Source organism: Microtus pennsylvanicus, chromosome X, assembly GCF_037038515.1.
Source record: "Microtus pennsylvanicus isolate mMicPen1 chromosome X, mMicPen1.hap1, whole genome shotgun sequence".
NCBI lineage: Eukaryota > Metazoa > Chordata > Mammalia > Rodentia > Cricetidae > Microtus > Microtus pennsylvanicus.
In genome coordinates, this window is record NC_134601.1 from 33,044,545 (window position 1) to 33,067,022 (window position 22,478).

At 41.8% G+C, this 22,478-nt stretch overlaps 1 protein-coding gene across 1 annotated transcript in view; it reads right to left on the reverse strand.

The window, feature by feature from the left end:
• Morc4 (MORC family CW-type zinc finger 4) overlaps positions 1–22,047 on the reverse strand; it is a 63,777-nt gene extending 41,730 nt beyond the window's left edge. The window contains exons 1-5 of the mRNA XM_075957850.1: positions 21,678–22,047; positions 21,476–21,548; positions 15,117–15,249; positions 7,802–8,019; positions 6,740–6,887 (exon numbers count right to left, since the gene is read on the reverse strand). Of these exons, the coding sequence (XP_075813965.1) occupies positions 6,740–6,887; positions 7,802–8,019; positions 15,117–15,249; positions 21,476–21,548; positions 21,678–21,779 (674 nt within the window). The 5' untranslated portion in view covers positions 21,780–22,047. The remainder of the gene's footprint in view (positions 1–6,739; positions 6,888–7,801; positions 8,020–15,116; positions 15,250–21,475; positions 21,549–21,677) is intronic.
• Between the last annotated feature and the right edge of the window lie 431 nt (positions 22,048–22,478).

A 22,478-nucleotide genomic window follows, 5' to 3' on the forward strand; every position in this document is an offset into this window, starting at 1 on the left:
AACAATCAAACAGGTAATGGAAACAGTTCATGACTTGAAAACTGAATTGGAGACAAGGAAGAAAACACAGAGGGCCAGCTGGACATGGAAAATCTAGGTAAACGCATAGAGACTACAGAAACAAGCATAACCAGCAGAATACAAGAGATAGAAGAAAGAATCTCAGATTCTGAAGATAGCATAGAGAAAATAAATGCACTGATCAAAGATAACAGCAAGTCTAACAAACTCTCATCACAAAACATTCAGGAAATATGGGACACAATAAAAAGACCAAACCTAAAAATAATAGGAGTAGAAGAAGGAGAAGTGCAGCTCAATGGTCCAGAAAATATATTTAATAAAATTATAGAAGAAAACTTCCCCAACCTGAAGAAGGATGTACCTATGAAGGTTCAAGAAGCATACAGAACACCGAATAGGCTGGATCAAAAAAAAAAAAAAACATCCCCTCGCCATATAATAATCAAAACACAAAGCATACAGAATAAAGAAAGAATATTAAGAGCTGCAAAGGAAAAGGGCCAAGTTACTTATAAAGGTAAACCTATCAGACTTACACCTGACTTCTCTATGGAAACCATGAAAGCCAGAAGGTCCTGGATAGATATTCTGCAGAAACTAAGAGACCATGGATGCAAGCCCAGACTACTATACCCAGCCAAGCTTTCGTTCACTATAAATGGAGAAAACAAAATTTTCCAGAATAAAAAAAATTTAAACAATACATAGCCACAAATCCAGCCTTACAGAAAGTAATAGAAGGAAAATCACTAACCAAGGAGTCCAACAATGACCACAATAACTCAGACATCTAGAGACCCTTCACCAGCGCAACTCAAAGAAGGGAAAAACACAAACCCTACTACTGAAAAAGTGACCGGAGTTAACAACCACTGGTCACTAATATCACTTAATGTCAATGGGCTCAACTCACCTATAAAAAGGCACAGGCTAAGAGATTGGATACAAAAACAGGATCCAACATTCTGCTGTTTAAAAGAAACACACCTCAACCATAAAGACAGGCACCTACTCAGAGTAAAGGGCTGGGAAAAGGCTTATCAAGCAAATGGACCCAAGAAACAAGAGGATGTGGCCATACTAATTTCTAACAAAGTTGACTTCAAAGTTAAATCAACCAGAAGAGATGGAGAGGGACATTTTATACCCATAACAGGAACTATTCATCAGGATGAAGTCTCAATCCTGAATATCTATGCCCCTAATATAAAAGCACCCATGTACATAAAAGAAACATTACTAAAAATTAAGGCAGCCATCAAACCGCACACACTAATAGTAGGAGACTTCAACACTCCTCTCTCACCAATGGTCAATGGACAGGTCAATCAGACAGAAACCTAATAGAGAAATAAGAGAATTAATGGAGGTAATGAATCAAATGGAATTAACAGACATCTATAGAACATTCCACCCAAATAAGAAAGACTATACCTTCTTCTCTGCAGCTCAGGGAACCTTCTCGAAAATTGACCACATACTCGGTAACAAAGCAAACCTCCACAGTTACAAAAAAAATATTAGTAACCACCTGTGTCTTATTAGATCACCATGGATTAAAGTTAGAATTCAACAACAATGCTACCCCCAGAAAGACTACAAATTCATGGAAACTAAACAGTCAACTACTGAACCACACCTGGATCAAAAAACAAATAAAGAAAGAAATTAAAGTCTTCCTTGAATTCAATGAAAATAAAGAAACAACATACTCAAACCTATGGGACACTATGAAATCAGTCCTAAGAGGAAAGCTCATAGCACTAAGTGCCCACTTAAAGAAAACGGAGAAAGCAAACATTGGAGACTTAACAGCCCACCTGAAAGCTCTCGAAAAAAAAGAAGCAGACTCACCTAGGAGGAGTAGAAGACTGGAAATAATCAAACTGAGGGCTGAAATCAATAAAATAGAAACACAGAAAACAATGCAAAGAATCAATGAAACAAAAAGCAGGTTCCTTGAGAAAATCAACAAGATTGATAAACCCCTATCCAAACTAATCAAACGGCAGAGAGAGAATATGCAAATTAATAAGATCAGAAATGAAAATGGGACATAACCACAGACACAGAGGAAATTCAGAGAATCATTAGATCTTACTACAAAAGCCTGTATGCCACAAAACTGGAAAATGTAAAAGAAATGGACACTTTTTAAGATAAATACCATATACCAAAGTTAAACCAGGAACAGGTGAACAATCTAAATAGACCTGTTAGTCACAAAGAATTAGAAACTCTTTTCAAAAACCTCCCTACCAAAAAAAGCCCAGGACCAGCTGGTTTCAATGCAGAATTCTACCAGAACTTCCAAGAAGACCTAATACCTATACTCCTTAATGTATTTCACAATATAAAAACGGAAGAGTCATTGCCAAATTCCTTTTATGAAGCTACAGTTACTCTGATACCAAAACCACACAAAGACTCAACCAAGAAAGAGAATTACAGGCCAATCTCGCTCATGAACAGCGACGCAAAAATCCTCAACAAAATACTGGCAAACCGAATCCAAGAACACATCCGAAAAATTATCCATTTTGATCAAGTAGGCTTCATCCCAGAGATGCAGGGCTGGTTCAACATACGAAAATCTATCAATGTAATCCATCATATAAATAAACTGAAAGAAAAAAACCATATGATCATTTCATTAGATGCTGAAAAAGCATTTGACAAAATCCAACATCCCTTTATGATAAAAGTCTTGGAGAGATTAGGGATACAAGGGTCATACCTAAATATAATAAAAGCTATTTACAGCAAGCCGACAGCTAACATCAAATTAAACGGAGAGAAACTCAAAGCCATCCCACTATAATCAGGAACATGACAAGGCTGTTCACTCTCTCCATACCTCTTCAATATAGTGCTTGAAGTTTTAGCAATAGCAATAAGACAACATAAGGGGATCAAGGGGATTCGAATTGGAAAGGAAGAAGTTAAACTTTCGTTGTTTGCAGATGATATGATAGTGTACATAAGCGACCCCAAAAACTCCACCAAAGAACTCCTACATCTGATAAACACCTTTAGTCATGTGGCAGGATACAAGATCAACTCCAAAAAATCAGTCACACAAAGGATATGGAAGCAGAGAGGGAAATCAGAGAAGCATCACCTTTCACGATAGCCACAAATAGCATAAAATATCTTGGGGTAACTCTAACAAAGGAAGTAAAAGATCTATTTGACAAGAACTTTAAGGCATTGAAGAAAGAAATTGAAGAGGATACCAGAAAATGGAAGGATCTCCCTTGCTCTTGGATTGGGAGGATCAACATAGTAAAAATGGCAATTCTACCAAAGGCACTTTATAGATTCAATGCAATCCCCATCAAGGTCCCATCAAAATTCTTCACAGATCTTGAGAGGACAATAATCAACTTTATATGGAAAAACAAAAAACCCAGGATAGCCAAAACAATCTTATACAATAAAGGAACTTCTGGAGGCATTACCATCCCTGACTTCAAACTCTATTACAGAGCTACAGTAATGAAAACAATGTGGTATTGGCATAAAAACAGAGAAGTTGACCAATGGAATCGTATAGAAGATCCGGATTTTAACCCACAAACCTATGAACACTTCAGTTTTGATAAAGGAGCTAAAAGCATACAATGGAATAAGAAAGTATCTTCAACAAATGGTGCTGGCAGAACTGGTTGTCAACCTGTAGAAGAATGAAAATAGACCCATATCTATCACCATGCACAAAACTCAAGTCCAAATGGATCAAAGACCTCAATATCAATCTGAACACACTGAACCTGATAGAAGAGAAAGTGGGAAGTACCCTACAACAGATGGGCACAGGAGATCGCTTCCTATGTATAACCCCAGCAGCACAGACATTAAGGGCCTCATTGAATAAATGGGACCTCCTGAAACTGAGAAGCTTCTGTAAAGCAAAGGACACTGTCACTAAGACAAAAAGGCAACCTACTGACTGGGAGAAGATCTTCACCAACCCTGCAACAGACAAAGGTCTGATCTCCAAAATATATAAATAACTCAAGAAACTAGACTTTAAAATGCTAATTAACCTAATTAAAAATATGGGGCACAGAACTGAACAGAGAATTCTCAACAGAAGAAGTTCAAATGGCCAAAAGACACTTAAGATAATGCTCAACCTCCTTAGCAATCAGGGAAATGCAAATCAAAACAACTTTGAGATATCTATCATCTTACACCTGTCAGAATGGCTAAAATCAAAAACACCAAGGATAGCCTTTGCTGGAGAGGCTGTGGAGGAAGGGGTACCCTCATCCATTGCTGGTGGGAATGCAATCTTGTGCAACCACTTTGGAAATCAGTGTGGCGGTTTCTCAGGAAATTTGGGATCAACTTACCCCTGGACCCAGCAATACCACTCTTGGGAATATACCCAAGAGATACCATATCATATGACAAAAGCATTTGTTCAACTATGTTCATAGCAGCATTATTTGTTATAGCCAGAACCTGGAAACCTAGATGTCCTTCAATAGAAGAATGGATGAAGAAAGTGTGGAATATATACACATTAGAGTACTACTCAGCGGTAAAAAACAGTGACTTCTCAAATTTTGCATGCAAATTGATGGAAATAGAAAACACTATCCTGAGTGAGGTAAGCCAGACCCAAAAAGAGGAACATGGGATGTACTCACTCATAATTGGTTTCTAGCCACAAATAATGGTCATTGAGTCTATAATCTGTGATCCTAAAGAAGCTAAATAAGAAGGTGAACCCAAAGAAAAACATATAGTTGTTATGCTGGGTATGGGAAGTAGACAAGATTGCTGGGCAAAAAAATTGGGAACTTGGGAGTGGGGTGGGACAGGGGTAAGGGGAGATGGTGAGAGAAAAGTAAGAAGGGGAGAATGGGGGAAACTTGGGGAAACGGGATGATTGGGAGAAAGGAAGTTTGGATAGAGGAGCAGGGAATCACATAACTGAATTAAGGGAGCCATCTTAGGTTTGGCAAGAGACTTGAACCTAGAGGGGCTCCCAGGTGCCCAGGGCGATGTCCCCAGTTAGCTCTTTGGGCAGCTGAGGATAGGGAACCTGAAATGACCCTATCCTATAGCCATCCTGATGGATATCTTAGATATCACCATAGAACCTTCATCTGGCGATATATGGAGCTAGAGACAGAAACCCACACTGGAACACTGGACTGAGCTCCCAAGGTCCCAATGAAGAGCAGAAGGAAGGAGAACATGAGCAAGGAAGTCAGGACCACGAGGGGTGCACCCACCCACTGAGACAGTGGGGCTGATCTATTGGGAGCTCACCAAGGCCAGCTGGACTGTGACTGAAAAAGCATGGGATAAAACCGGACTCTTTGAACATGGAGGACAATGAGGGCTGATGAGAAGCCAAAGACAATGGCACGGGGTTTTGATCCTACTTCATGTTCTGGCTTTGTGGGAGCCTAGGCAGTATGGATGTTCACCTTCCTAGACCTGGATGGAGGGGGGAGGACCTTGGACTTTCCACAGGGCAGGGAACCCTGACTGCTCTTCAGACTGGAGAGGGAGGGGGAGAAGAGTGGGAGAGGGGGAGAGGGGCGGGAGGAGGGGGAGGGAAATGGGAGGCTGGGAGGAGGCGGGAATTTCTTTTTTTTTCTTTCAATAAAAAAATGGATATACTAATACTATAATACTATCTTAAATATTAGCACATGAATGTGTCTAAAGTCTTTCAAGAAAGCAATACCGTAGGCTTTAAGGCAGCTTTTCTCAACATTATTTAACCATGCAAATAATTTTAATTATAACTGAGGAACAATGCACAAAGGGAAAGTGTGTTTAATATGTGTAAATCATTGAAAATACCACATCAGAACAGTCCCTGGTTATTATACACATCATATCATTAAGCTTTTCTCAATAGGACATATGAGCTCTCCTTACCTTTTATTTTTAATTATAATTACACTGTTGGTATAAACCAGTATTCTTTTAATACACACACACACACACACATATATATGTATATATATATATATATATATATATATATATATATACAGTTAAGAAGTTAGAAAAGTGCTTGACATATAGGGAAAAAATGAACATATTTGTGAATTGTTCTATTAAACACATAATCATTCAATGCTACATTAAAAGCTATTAGGGTTGTGTGTTTACACTTTAGTGCACTCTTAAATGTTTCCTATTTGCCATGCCAAAATTAAAAGATGCATCGTAGAATTTCTCTTAATTGTTGTATTATCTTTAAAGTTATGACCTTAATACAGCTTCATTACAGTAAAAATGACCTGCTTCAAAGATTGTCTATTCCAGATGCATAAATACAGAATTTCTTCTTTTCATGCTATCACTTAAAAACTAAGTATTTCACTATAATCTTTCTTATTAATTCATTTTAATTGGTGAATGCATAAAATAACCATCATCTGCCAATCTTTAAGCAATGTCAATAAACACGGAATGGAAGTGTAAAGGATTCTGCGGATGTCACAGTAATGCCGTGTTGTGTTACATGATCATTATTGGCTACAACCTCAGGATATGCATATTTTCATGTTATATACGCACCATTTGATCACCGAGAACCACTATTTCAACAGAATCAAGGAAGTTACAGAGAGCTAACTTTCTCACTATGTATCTAATCTAATCTAGAAAATACTTCTCAAAATGTACTTTATCATACAATGCTGGCTTATTAGAATCTAACACCCTTGAAATACCATACCTCCGGACATTCCAAATGAGAACACGGGTGCCTTTTTTGCCTGGAATGGCATCAAACTGGGATAGCAGGTCTTTTTCACTGTTGAAAATCGAATAGTTCAAGATGGCTTCTAGGCTGGGCAAAGAATCTTCAGTAACAATCATTTTTTGTAAAAATAAATCAGTCAAAGAAAATATCTTATGAGGATGATATCAAGAAGTAAGAGTAATAAAGAAACTGGCTGGGTCACAAAAAGGGACATGAGAAAAAGGAGGGCTAGCTGAGAAGAGGAAGAGGATCAGTGGGAGGGGCCAAGAGAGGGTGGGGTAAATATGATCCAACACAGTATATACACAAGAATTTGATGAGACACATTATTATACAGTTATACAAACTAATAAGTACTATAAAGAGGGCCTTTGGGGTTTCATGTAGACACAAAATCGACATGAAAGGGACAGGCATTACTGCTACGAGAAAAAGGAAGTGGAGAGTTGAGAACAGCTGTTTATTCAAACATGAAAATCAGTTATACTTGCTGAATACAGCTGCAAAGATGCAATGTAAACAAAGAAAGTGCTTCGTCTGACAACAAAGAAAAAAAAAAGGCCGAAGGCCAAAATTTTAACTATCTGAAAGCAGCTGAGTCCCATTCTTCCTGCTGTATTCTCCCATCAGAAATGAGAGTCCATCCAGGTATGGACAAATGAACCATTCTGCTAGCAGGATAATCTGGGAAGTAGGACATTGCAAGAAGGAGGCATAACCACAAATGCAGTTAGCCCTTATGGAGCAAAGGCCCCGAGAACTTTACCACAGAACAGTGCCTAGCAAAAAAGTAACTGTATAAATCAAACTTAACAATGAGAATTTGAACACAGAAAACAATTAAACTTCTGCTAATGGTCCAGTATTTTAAAAAATATTTTAGCTACATTCCAGATGTCTGAATAGCTTTTTAAATATAAAAATATTTGAAATAGTAAATATCAAGTAACAGCTGGATTTGACCCATAGAAGAGGTTCCACCAAAACAGTCAAACTAATATTTAATCAATTACTCTCCATTTATAGGAAGGATATTGCTTTGCTGGCTGAATGGGACAATTGGTACAATAACTGCCTGGGCCTGGATACACTCCAGGTAGGTCTGTGATAGAAGTCCAACAGTGAGGGTAACCCCATTCTTGGTGAAGACAAGAGTATCTTTTCCTAGGCGCATGGAGCCCGACTTGAAACCATTACCAAAGACCCCGATGGGACACTGGCTCTTCTTTATTACTTTATCTGTAAAGCCAAAGCTGAAATTACAGAAGAAAAAAGAAATGAGCAAGGTAAAAAGCATCCTAGAATAGTTCGCAGAGAGAATGGTTAACTTGCACATGCGGAACAGCAACAAGTTCTGTTTTCACTCCCTTTGGTACTTCCAGGCAAAACATAGGAAATTACGATTGAGCTATGATACCAATTTTCCAGTGTGGCTTGTGTGTACTTAAATATTAAATAGTTCTATATGCCAGAGTCACACTTTGTAAATGAAATGCTCCCATTGGCTAACATTAACAGCAGGAGCCAGGGAAGGTCCCGTGCGGCTGCTTTTCTTGTTTAGATGAATCGGGCTGACTGCTCTGAGTTGTGGCTATATGAAGAGAGTTGTTACCTGGAGAGGGTCATAAAAGTACCAGTGGTGCTAAGTGAGGTACTTACACTAAGCGCCTTCTCGTCTGGTCACATCATTCTCCAAAAATCTAAAAGAGATCATTTATCTTGACAATTCCAACTCCCCACCCAAAGGATAACCCTCCTAATTCTAAGCCTCTGTTTCATCGGCTGGGACAGTTCACTGGAACACTGCCAAGGGACAAAAATAGGTAGTCCTGCCTGGGAATATCTGCAGACAGCTGCAGTATAAAGTCTCTCTTGTTCTATTAAAGGCCTCTCACTGAGTCACCTCAGCAAACTCAGCAGCCCCTTGTCACAGCCTACTCCGAGAGTCAAAATCCTTCTCTTTCTTACGTTTTCCGTTTAGATACTCAGAAACACATCCAAATGACAGAATACAAAAGTATTTCAACATTAACACCTACAAAATGAGCTTCCTCTTGTATCCTCCACCACCACAAAGAAATGCTAATTTTGAGAACTGTCTATCTCCAGATTACCCAATTTCACAATGATGTACACTGCCATTAGCTTACTATTCATTGATGCCCTATGACTTGTGCATTATGCTAAACACTGGAGACGCAAATGGTAATACGACCCATATGATTCTTGCCCTCATAGCTGATAGCCAACAGACTTCATGTATTAGCTGTTTCTCCAGTATCAATGAAAGAGACACTAGCTCCATATGGCACAACCGAGCAGGCTGCTTCTGGCCTTACTCTTTCCAGCGGGAGAAGGGTTCAGCTACCTGTTTTCCATTTCCAGAAGACTGTGCTTTTGTGTTTACTACCCAATAAAAGGGACCAGCCTTCAATTTTCTGTTAAAGGATGTTATGTAACAGTGTACTGATGTTCCCTAGGTCTCTGTGCATCCTACAAATAAATCTAATGTGAGCTGAAAGCAATTTTCAGGGAAGTGGTCCTCCAAAAAGAGAACACTGAGTTAATGTTATGTTTGGGCCTTAATGATTCCAGGAAGAACGGCTTATAAATTGCTAAGATTCTGATATTTTTATCTTTAATTTTAAACTGATTCTAGGATTTATTTTGAGAACGGGAATGTACTGTTCCTTATCTGTCCTCCGGATCTAATGACATATCTAAAATTCAGGGCTCTTCATAAACAGGCCTGCCACACAAAATGAATTTGTATGGTCATTTGGATTTTTTTTCCAATATCACAAAATTTTCCATTAGGTAGTCAAGGGAAAGTGGTACAACAGGCAATCAGTCTGTCTCTTATTTTCTAGTCTCCTCTACTTTTTGTCACCTATTACCCCCAATGTACATAGGTCCTTGTATTAGATATTGTAAGGAGAACAGATGGCAATATAAGGGTGAAAAGGTAAGTAACAGGCCTGAGTCAAAACCAGGATGGAAAAGGATAAAAGAAAGGAGAAGAGACAAGGAAGCTTTAGACTTGGTTTTGTTACTAACACTTCCATGTGCTGTTTCAACTAAGGTCTCACGTTAAGCATTCTATTTAACTGCAAATACCTAAGACAAGAGCGCTCACCATACTTAATAACAGAAATGTATCAGGTTGTATAGCTTTATATAGCTAAAATAATTTCAGAAGAGCTATCTTGGCTTAGATGGCTCATCTTCACTAAGTTAATCTTGTTCTATCCTCTCTTGTAACAAATACTATTGTCTATACACCAAGGTACTTGAAGACTGGTACTCTCGATGAAATACAATAATATAGCGATTTTCTCTCAAATACCCTTAAGATGTCAGGAATCTAGATTCTAGAGAGATGAATTTAAGTTGGTTTGCTAGCAGGGTGGTGGCACACGCCTTTAATCCCAGCACTCGGGGGCAGAGGCAGGTGGATCTCTGTGAGTTCAAGGCCAGCCTGGTCTACAAGTGCTAGTTCTAGGATAGGCTCCAAAGCTACAGAGAAACCCTGTCTCAAAAAACCAAAAATAAATAGATAGATAGATAGATAGATAGATAGATAGATAGATAGATAGATAGATAGATAGATAGATAAAATTTGGCTGCTGACCAATGAAACACACCTTAGCAAAACTCCAGGGAAATACACAAGTAAGCATTTGCACGCTTGTTTCCTAGGCATAGTGGTGATCTAACTTGTACTATAAGTGACTGAAAGACTGACAAGCAAGCCAGACAGTGGTGGCGCACGCCTTTAATCCCAGCATTCGGGAGGCAGAGGCAGGCAGATGTCTGTGAGTTCGAGGCCATCCTGGTCTACAAAAGCTAGTTCCAGGACAGGCTCCAAAGCTACAGAGAAACCCTGTCTCAAAACAAAACAAGACTGACAAGCAGGCTGTTACTCTCTGGCTGCTGTCTTGGAGCAGACAGACCTACTATGCTCTGTGATTCTGAGTGGAGGCAGCAAAGGCCTTCAATCTGACTTCGTGCTTCTTTTTAATCCTTGACCTTTGGAAGAGGCTTCCCACCTTGCTGGGAAAGGCTGCTGAATGGATATATACTGATTCCCATACTATCCAGGAAGCCAAAAAGGACAGAACAGTAGGACTTAAAAAAAACTGAATGAAAGATTTTCTTTGATTTAGTTTTGTTCTTCCCCTTGAGGTGCCTTCACATGCCAGGCAAATGCTCACTTACTCAGAGGAACTACCTATTCAGCCCAGACTTTCCTTTGTAGCTTACTTTTCATGGGTTTCTGTGTTTATGAAAGAAGCTGCTCCTTCAGTTTTGCACCCTAGTTTATCAGCCTGAAAACAGGAAGAGTAGCATAATGAGTCACAAAAACAGGCACAGGATACCGATAAATGTCAGAGGGCAAACAGAATGGCTATAGGCTTAATACTTTCACATGCTTTGCACAATGACTTCTAGTATTTTTTCCAAATATAAAATAAATGTAGCACAAAATGAAAAACAGAAAAAATACCTTACACAGTAATATATCAAAACTACCTCTAAAGTTTACAATTTTTTTTCCTTCAAAAACTGTGGTGGGCTAGGGCTGTGGAGACCAGCTAGAGCAGTACTTGCTGGCTGTGTACAACATATTGCTAGAAAAACAATTGTGGGAAGTGAAGTCTTGGGTGGAATAGATTAGACTAGATGATCTCCTTTAAATAAACGATATACTTTAGCTAGTGTGCATTTGAGATACAATCACAAGAAAAATCCAGTATACACACTACATGAAATACTCATTAGCACAGTTTCCTAAAATTAAGTTTTAAATATAAAAAAAAATGTGCTCCGTGAAAATCAATGGGAAATATATTTGGTGTGATGGGAAAATAAAATCTTATGGCTATGTAAGGTTCTGCCTGTTCTGCCTTGGCTTCTTTGGGTGAGGCCAAAATTTTGAATGGGTGATACTGATCCTTCATATTTTGCCTGAAATGTCGTTTTGTGAGCCATCAAGATGTCTCAGTAGGCAAAGGTACTTCCACCAAGCCTGAAGGCCTGAGTTCAACCCCCCAAACACATGATGGAACAAGAGAGCAAACTATTCAAAGTTGTCCTCTGAATTCCACATACAGGCTTTCCAACACACGCACACAGAGACACACACACATGCACACACGCACACAAGGTATTTCTTTGTGTAGTTTTTTTTAACTTCATAGGCTAGATTCTTTTCCTTCTGCTAAATGGACTCAAAATTTGTACTCTTTCTTACCACTTACCTCTGGGTGAAAGAGCCTACTTATCCATAGCACTAGCCAGCTTCCCTTTTCCACTATACTGTCGACACTTTTAGAGCAAAGATTATATCTAGGTTACCACTGGCATTTGAAATAAGGCTTTGCTTCTGATTCATTCACTCATTCATTTGGTAGGAATTTACTGAATGAATGAGTGATTATTCTTGAAAGTATTTTATTTATTTTTACTTTATGGAAATAGGCATTTTGCCTGCATGCATTTCTGCACATCACATGCATACAGTGCCCATGGAGGAAAAAACAGGGTGTCAAACTCCCTAGAACTGGAGTTACAGACATGTGTGAGCCACCATGTGGATGCTGGGAATTGATCCCAAGTCCTCTGGAAGAACAGTCAGTGCTCTTAAACATTGAAGCATCTCTCAGGGCCCTGAAATTATTTTTAAATCATCCTCTTCTTCCCCTCTTTCTTATAACTATATCAACTTTCATATAAATAGATGCATAGAAAAAATGGAAGGTGTTTCTATATTTGCTGGACCTACTGTTTGGTGCCCACGTAACTGGGATAAGGTGTTGTAGGAGGAAGTCAGTAAGTAAGGTGATCAGTGGGAGCTGGGGGGGGGGCTCGGTGAGTAAACTGCTTGATGAGTGAGCAAGAGCACCTGAGTTCAGGTCTCCAGCACCCACATATAAGCCTACACTCAACAAAGCATGCCTATAACCCCATCATCGAGGAGGTGGAAACAGAGGGATTATCTAGGGATTGCTGGCATGCTAGTCTAGATGAAGGTAAACCCCAGGTTCAATGGGGAAAAAAGTGGGGGGGGGAGTAATTGAGGACAACATCTGACAACAACCTCTGGCTTTCGCAACACGGGCATGCATGTACACACAGATACACAAACACGCACAAAAATCAGGTGACCAGCAATTTCAGAGAAATGTTGTGATGCAGAATTAGACATAAATATTAATAGTTCCATCCTATGTCGATTGTCTTCTTTTTAGCATGTACTATTAATTCTAGGAATAAAACTGATAGAAAATCAAAGCAAGTCTCTACCTCCACATTTACCACATACTGGACATACTTGGTCTCACTTCTAGAAATTTCCCTTGAGTTTTTGTTGGTTCTGTCTTATTTTGGCAAAACTCTGTAGCACAGACAAGCTTAGAACTCTCAATATGCCTAGCTTCTTCTCCCAAATTATGGGATCACAGGCATGCACTACCATACCTGGCACTCAAACATTCTTCTAAGTGAGACTAAGAGAGTAAGAGCTGGAGAGGTGGCTCACTGGTTAAGAGAGTAAGGGCTGGAGAGGTGGCTCACTGGTTAAGGGAGTAAGGGCTGGAGAGGTGGCTCACTGGTTAAGAGAGTAAGGGCTGGAGAGGTGGCTCACTGGTTAAGGGAGTAAGGGCTGGAGAGGTGGCTCACTGGTTAAGGGAGTAAGAGCTGGAGAGGTGGCTCACTGGTTAAGAGAGTAAGGGCTGGAGAGGTGGCTCACTGGTTAAGGGAGTAAGGGCTGGAGAGGTGGCTCACTGGTTAAGAGAGTAAGGGCTGGAGAGGTGGCTCACTGGTTAAGGGAGTAAGGGCTGGAGAGGTGGCTCACTGGTTAAGAGAGTAAGGGCTGGAGAGGTGGCTCACTGGTTAAGAGAGTAAGGGCTGGAGAGGTGGCTCACTGGTTAAGAGAGTAAGAGCTGGAGAGGTGGCTCACTGGTTAAGAGAGTAAGGGCTGGAGAGGTGGCTCACTGGTTAAGGGAGTAAGGGCTGGAGAGGTGGCTCACTGGTTAAGGGAGTAAGAGCTGGAGAGGTGGCTCACTGGTTAAGGGAGTAAGGGCTGGAGAGGTGGCTCACTGGTTAAGGGAGTAAGGGCTGGAGAGGTGGCTCACTGGTTGAGCACACCAGTTGTTTTTCCAAAGGACCAAGGTTCAATTCCCAGAATACATATGGCAGCTCAGAGCTTTCTGTAGGTCCCGATCCAGGGGATCTGGGACACTACATGTACACAAAACATGCATATACATAAAACAAAATATTTGTTAAAGAAAGAGAGACTAAGGTAAAAGATACACAGACTGCTGAGTAGCAAAATATAACCTCTTACTTTGACCAAATTTCATTTTTGTTTCTTTGAGTAACAAAGGGATTTCCTACAAACATCTACTAATTCAGAACACTTTCCAATAAAACTACAAGACAATGAATTTGTTTTCCATTTTTAGGATTCTGAGCCCTTTCACTCCTGGTCAGCACAGCTCCATTGTTACCCACGCTTTACATGCTCCAGTTCAGGAAGCACACGGAGAGTTAACAACCACATCTGCTCAAAAGGAAAAAAAGAAGGAAAGGGTTGAAGAAACACCCATCTTGCACCAAGTGATATGGGGAGACAATAAAGCACTAACATTCACCACCACAAATGTTGAAAAATAAGTAAATGAACTCGGTATGTCAGTAGGAATTTATCTTCAGCTTCACTGGTCAGAAAATATCCCTTCTTAACTCCACAGCTCTACGGTAAACCTTCCAAGACTATGTATGTGAAGCCTTTAATTCACCTTGCATGGGGTTTCCTTATGCTCAGGCACTTCACAGTTCTGACCCATGAGTCATCCCAACTCCAGTACTTAGGCCTTAAGAAGGAGTTTAGATGAATTATGAATGGGAGAAAGGGATCAGATAAATGAAGAAATTCAGGGTTTTATTTAGAACATTTTCTCTTCTTGAACTGCCAGGCCTTGCTCCCTACCCTTTCTTACCTTGTTAAATTTGAGCCATCCTTCACATCTCAATGTGAACAGCATTCTAACTAGGAGACTTTCAGAGACCTCTGAGGTCCCATGTATCTTATGCTTTTCTATTTTTAAGCTTAGAGTGTTTTATTATGGTTACTTGCCTCAATCATCTGAATTGGCAGCTAGATTCTAAGTTCCTTGCAGGTAGAAATACTGTCTGCTTCACAATCAGAGTCCTCACACTAAGATATGCTTCATAAGTATCCATAGTGTAAAGAGAGATAAGTTAAAATACTACAGACAAGTTATCGAGCTGCAAATAAAATTTGTGAAGTCAAGATAACGACATCGAATAGAGATGTTTTTACCTGAGCATTCGGTGGAGTTTGTGAGGTGTCATCCCACATCCATCATCAGTAAATGTCAAACAAGGTTTATTCTTGACCTCCTCAACATCTATAAAGACTGTCCTGGCAGATACATCTGGGTCTACAGCATTATCTGCAAAAAGGAGAAATCGATAATATACCAAAACCTCCAGTTCAGTACCAAGACATATAAATCTGTCTTTCATTCCTTCCTATGAAAGTCCCAGGAGGTAAGGATGGAAACAATAACAGTGGTGCGCTTACTGAGTTCCAGAGAACAGTGGACTTGATGGCAGACGGAGCCATGAAGCTGATTTCTAGGTTTCACAGAATGGATGATCCTACAGTCTGATTTTCTCCTTATAAAAGTCAGGGTCTATGGGAAAATGGGCTATTTGCAAAGCATTTTTCTCTGATTTGGCTTTTCTACCTCTTGCCTCTAAGACACTTTACAGCTCACAAACACAGTGAAAGGTGGATAGAGTGAACAAATTGAGCCAGCACTTTGGGTAAAAAGAATGGATGTTATGTACATTACAGTTTCTTTGTAAAAAGGAATTATCTTCTGCTTTTTGATATCCTCTGTTAAAGAATATGGGTTTGATGTGGTGGCACATACCTTTAATCCCGGCACTAGAGAGACAGAGGCAGGATGATCCCTGTGAGTTCAAACTCCAGGACAGTCATAGATATCAGAAATACATAGTAGAGAGTCTCTCTCTTCTCTCTCTGTCTCTCTCTCTCTGTCTCTGTCTCTCTCTCTCTCTCTCTCTCTCAAACACACACACACACATGTATTTTTGCTATCCCTGTTTATAGTTATAAAGACCTCAAGGAGTCACAGGTTAAAATTAAAACATTTAATTGCCTACTTAAATCCTAGCGATGGCAACAAGCCTGTTTTGAGAGGAACAGTGATTCTGCTGTTTTTCTCTGTGTTAAATGTGCGCATTTCTAGCCCTTGAAATGGAGATCTGAATTAATGTAAAAAAAAACTTCATAGAAACTTCCATGATTCCTCCTGAAGTACATCTTCACAAACAGCGAATTATTTTCAAACTTAACCATATTAAATGTGTCATGTCCTCTATGACAGAGACTACCACTATCTGAAAGGCCACATCGATTGCCATGGGCACCAGTTTACACAGTCATTAACTGGTATGGATTACTAGTCTCAGAAGGCTTCACTAGTTCTGTTAGAAGTGTATTCTATACAAATGGTGGATAGTACTATTGGTTGGCTATGGTTTGTGCCCTAAAGGCTTACATGCTAGAAGCTCTGCCTTTGGTGGGATGAAGAGATGGCAGGACCTTTAAGAAGCAAAGTCTAATACAATATAATTGGGTCACTGAGGATGCTGCCTTGGAAAGGACTGATACTGTCAGATTTGAAAGGACTGGATTACTTTCTACTAAAATGAGTTGTTTTAATCCAAGGCCACCCTGTGTGTTTGGCTCCTTCTGTACGTGTCGAGCTCTGTTTTGACTTCTCTGGCACATTGTGATGCCTTGTGATGCAGCTAGGGGCCCTTCCAGGAAGGCTGGCATGATGCCATTTGGACATTCCAGGAGCCAGAATCATGATTCAAATAAACTTCTTTATTTACAATGCATTTATGCTTGGACATTTTGTTAGAGCGACACAAAATGGACTTCTACAGCTAGGAACCTACATCATTTCAATTTCTACTAGGTTTTTTAAGCAACAGAGATCTTCCTTTCTATATATCCTTCCCTGTCTTGCTGACATTCTATATGACTTTACTGATACCATAGAGTTGGCCTGAGATAGCCATGTGGGGTCCTGATCAATATCGTTGAACAAATCATGTCATTTCTCCATTGGGAACATCTTTTAGAATCAAGAAAAGTATTACACTTACTCAAAATACACATTTTTACAATATAATTATCAGTATCAGTTACAGCCACTTGGATGTGTGGAAAGTCTGCCAAATAAAACGAGAGGCAGATTAATTTCAAGCGATACGACAGTGTTGCCCGTCATTGATAAAACTGTTACTGGCTGCAATCTGAAAAAAATCTGGACAGCCCCAGAAAGGGGTTACGAGGTCTAGTACAGTGGATTTGTAAGATCCAAGGAGGCCCTAAGCCCCATGTAAACGCGGCATTAGTACCGGGGCTATATTTGAGCAGAAGTCACACGTTGATAAGTAAAGGAAGCATTAACAGAAATGCAGTTCTTTACTTTGTAAGAGGCAGGTTTTTTTTTCTTAACCATCAGGAAGACCTAGCATTTTACATCTGTCAGCATTCAGGAAATTTTACTTGGCATGCAGGCTCTTATCAGTCACTCCTGCTGGTAGACAGCCAAAGCCATTGAGACCAATACAACTTGTCAACCAGCTGGATAGCATTTATGCATGGAAAATGATGACTATCGAGGACCTTTTCTAATACTTTATGGACATTCCCAATTCAAACACACAACGCACACTGATTCCAATTACACACATGCACACTGGGACGTGAAATGAATCAATTTATGGGCCTCAACAAAATCACTTCTCTTTTCTCTCTATTCAAAGTTTGGGCCAAACTTCACTAGGTTGTTTTTATTTGTTTGGTTGTTTTCTAGGAGTAGACCAAAGAACAAAGACAGTTCATGAGTCACATGTCTGGAACAGTCAGATATGAGTGGTGGCTTCATGAAGTACAGAGAATATGGGGCCCAAGAGAGGTCAGAGTCAGACAGTGCATCAGAAAAATTGAGATCAGTGGGCATGGACTGGCAAGCAAAGCTTTGCATTTAATTCCTGGCTCCGCGTGGCCTTTTATGAGGCCTCAACAAATGATAGTTTAACAATATGATCAGTCCAATGGATGAACTTATACGGTGCTGGCAAGGCAAGCAGTTTCAATCCTACCTCCTGTTGTTCAGCACGGTAAGAACTGGCCAATGTGTAGCATATCCTATCACATCTCAGGGAATCGATCTTCTAGCCCAGTCCAGCCCATTCAGACCATGAACAGATATAATGAGAGAACCCTAACTCCTTTACCTAGAGTTAGATGAGAGCTGTCCCATCTTCATCTGGATTCACAATTCCATACACTAATACACTCTTACCTCTTCTCTCTTAGTCTGTGCCATCCCTTAGCGAGAGGGCCCTAGCTCCACCTTGCCTTTGGCTACCAAGTTACTTTAGCAAGAACATGAAAATCCTTACAGCCTAAGCAGTTCCACATTTACCATCTACATGATTCCTTGTCTTTTTTTTTTCTTTTTTCGTCTTATTTGGTTTTTCAAGACAGGGTTTCTCTGTAGCTTTGGTTCCTGTCCTGGAACTAGCTCTTGTGGACCAGGCTGGCCTCGAACTCACAGAGATCCTCCCGCCTCTGCCTCCCCAGTGCTGGATTCCTTGTCTTCAAAAAAAAAGAGTTCTGTAAGTGAAGACTCATCCCTCATGGGAACTTGGTGGTACCTGGTGGTGGCGGTAGCAGGAAAGGGGGAGCCTAACAAATTTTTCAGTGAGAAGAGAGATAAGGAAGGAGAGCCTGCTTTGAAACTTCACAAGCCTCCATCTGTTCCTGCTTCAGTACATGGAGATGTGCAAGGTTGCCAGGGAAAGGCTACTGCACTACAAGGCAACTTGCAAGCAGACAGAAATATAAAAGTAAGGTAGGTCATTTTTGGTCACATGACTATTCTTTGCGCGCGCGCGCACACACACACACACACATGCCCAAACATTCCAATGGCCAGTACAACTGGAGTTGTAGCTGCGTAGAATACTTACCTAGTATGTGTGAAACTGTGAGTTTGGTATTTAAAAAGATGTTTTTCTGGAGTTGAAGAGATGGCTCAGTGGTTAAGATCAATTGCTGCTCTTGCAGGGGATCCTGGCTTGGCTTCCAGTACCCACTGGCACAACTGTCTACAATTCAAATTCCAGGGGATCTGATACCCTCTTCTAGCCTCCCTGGGAACTGCCCTCATTTGTGCGGGTACATTTACATACATGGTAAAACATTCATACACATAAAAATAACAAATCTTTTTAAAGCTATTTTTAATCCATCCATCTTTCTGCTCTACACACCCCCAGGTTCTGTTACATCTTGCTTTTACTGTTCTCGTTGTCATTTTTCTTAACTTACAAGGGTTTATCCCCTCTCATCTGTATTATTGCAATAGCTTTCTAATAATCTTAAAAACCTATGTCTCTCTTCTCCAACTCCTCTTGGGTAAGATCAACCACCCCGAAGGAGCGCTCTAAGCACTAACTCTCCTTGTCAGGCTAGCAGGTCAAATGTCAAGCCTCCCAGCCACATCCTGGTTGCAGATCACCTTTCTAACCTCATTTCCTACTTGGAATTTAAGCAAAATGACCCATGTTTGTGACCTCAACCTGCCACTTACTTAGACATGTGACCTTAGAAATATACACTATCTCCAATCCTCTTTTTACTCATCTTTGAAAAAAAAACCACTGCTCATTTCCATGGATAAACTACAAGGATATGTTTGAAAGCTCTTTCTTAATCAGTTAAAAGCATGTGCTTTTCGACTGTTTGTGAACTCGGTGCTCTAATTAAATTCAAGGACCAAGTAGACAGTCTTCACGCTTTTGTTCATCCACTTCTTCCTGTGAGTGGAATGTCGTCCCCCCCCCCACTCACCATATCCACATACCCCAACCCTTCAGATAACTGCTCAAATGCCCCCTCCTCCACAAAACGTTTTCTGAGCCCTCTGCTCCTGACCAGCGTGAGTCACTCCTCTTCTGTCTGTACTCCTACAGCCCTCGTGGGCATCTCTTCATACAGCGCTTGGGACATACTACATGGTTGTTCCAGAAGCTGATACATGTTTTGTCACACCTACTAATAACGTGGATCTGGATTATATCCATTTTCTACCCAGCTCGGTGACTTTGTATATAGGATGTTTAATACATGTCTATCAAATAAGTGATCCCCTAAAAATTAATTCAGAAGGAAAGAAAACTGTTGAAGGAAAAGACAAATGAAAGGTATAAATTCCCAGTAAACATTCTGATGTTCCTTTGCCCTATCAATATTTGTGACTTGGTCTAAAAAAAAATCTGTCTTTGTGTGTGTGTGCTCTTGCTTAGCATTTATGAGGTTCTGGGTTCAATTCCTCGCATCACCAAAAAAAGAGGGTGGACAAATCATGTATTTCTGGATTACAATTTGAAAATTTCCTTAAGTTTCCTCTCTTTTGTCTTTTTAAAATACGCTACATGCACATAGATCTCATCCAACTATTCGCAGGCTCTCTGTGGACATAGTGAAAAGCCTAAAAGACAGAGCCACCTCCGCCTGGAACTTCAAACTGCATCAATGCTACTCTCCTCCTGAACTTTCTAGACTGCAATCAGCAACCTACTATATAGCATTTTGGGTTATAGCCAAACTAATCATCAGAATTCTCCATCACCTTCCAAATAACTCTGCTGGCTCTTCCCCTCGCCCACCGACATCATTACAAAAACAAGTCTCATGGCATGGCCATAGCGGTGGCTTAAGTACTCACTGGGGTTCATTCACGTAGCTTTGAAGCCATTTTCAAGATTTTTGTTCTGTGCTAACTAGCCCCATAAATCTGTCTCCCTTCTTTGGGTTTCTGAAATATTTATAATGTGTCTGCTCTCCGTGCTGCTGAACTGTGTGCAAAACTGCTTTTCTTTTTTGCGTTCTGAGCCGAACGCCACTGCAGAAGCGGATGCAGCCAGCTCCAAGGAAGCAACTGAAAATGCTCCTTAAGCAAGCACCGGTGAACCCAGAGGTTAAGTCCTTAAGTCCTCCGGATTCATTCCAGCGGTGTGAGGGCGCTCGTGGACTACGAACCCAGCCCTCTGCAGTCTCAGGGAGCCAAATGCACTCGTGTCATCATCTCTTAAGAGATGTCCCATCATTCCTAGACTTTGTCTCTAAAGTTAAAGAAGTCGGTTCCAGATCTTTCCAAGGAGTCTACACGGTCCTCTGCACTGTTCCTTTGCCAGCTTGGGGCCCTCTGTCGGCCGCCAGCCGCTGTCGAACCCAGGCGCCTCGGGGCCCGATATTTTTATGCATTGCTTTTTGATTATTTACTAAGAATCCTAAAGTGACTGGAACATCACGAACCAGACAGAACAACGGCGCAGGAACCCTACCAAACTCTTCATACACACCTCGCTTCCTGGGCTTTCCGGGCAGGATCTAGTCCCCCTGCCTCGGCCCCCGAGAGAACACGGTGGCCGAGGCCCCCCAACCCGTCCCGGGCGGACCCGCCCCACGCGCCTCGTGCATTCCTCTCGCGTCCACCGCACCACGCTGGCACCGCTGCCCCGGCTTGCGACCCCGCGGCCCGGCCCACCGTCGCCACTCACCTAGCAGCTCCGCGATGGCACTGAAGGGTCGCGTGTGACTGCTGGAGTTGCTCTGGAGATAGCGGGGGCTCATCTGGGGGCGAGAAAAGGTCCCGTCCCGAGTGAGGCCTCGGCCCACCGGGCCCACCCCATGCGCCCCCCGCAGCCCGGGGACCCGCGCACGCTCGCGCGAGTCCGTCCCCTCGGGGGGCCCCCGACCTACCGTGCTCAGGCGAATCCCAAAGGCCTGCGGGACACTGCCCACTCGGGCCAGTCCGCCGCCCGGAGCGCCAGGGCCCGCGGGGGCCCCTCGGTACAGGAGCATTTTTTTGGCCGCCAGGATACTCGTTTGCCGCTGCCGGACCCTTCGGCCGGCTGTCCCACACTAGACCGCGCTGTCCCCGGACTCGCAGCTGGCAGTGGCCGTCCGGGACTGGCCCTCCCTGGTTCCCACTCGCAGCTGGCGGAGGCGGGGCGCTCTGCAGCCACCTGTCCCCAGCGGGAGGGGGTGAAGCCGGAGGAGCCCAGCGTCTGCCCCGCCTTGTCAGCACCTCTCCTGACCCACCGACTGCCGGGGCTGCCCCACGGGCTGTACAGAAATATGGCGATCTCCTGACAGACGCTCCTCCATCCCCGCCCCTAATTAATTCTTGGCGTTTGCCATAGGCCAAGCGGCCGAGCGGGAAAAGCGCGAGGGGAGGGGGGGGATGGCGGTGCGTGGGGAGGGGCGGGAATGTGGCAAGAGGAGGGAGAGCGTGCATGGGATTTCTGGAGTCCCACTTAGGCTGCATGACTAACAGGCAGGATAAGACAAGTCTTTCAAGTTTGAAGGACTATAGTCTTGCTATCTGTGAAGATAGGAAAATGAAGCTAAGGGAAGTCATTCCAATAGCGGCTTCGAAAGTGTATGGAAGCACCCGGAACTTTCTAGAATGCAATTGGCAAAATGCCTACCAATCCTTCAAGCATGCAGAGCGACTTTATAAAAGGAGAAACTGAATTGACTTACTGCGAAATAGGGCAT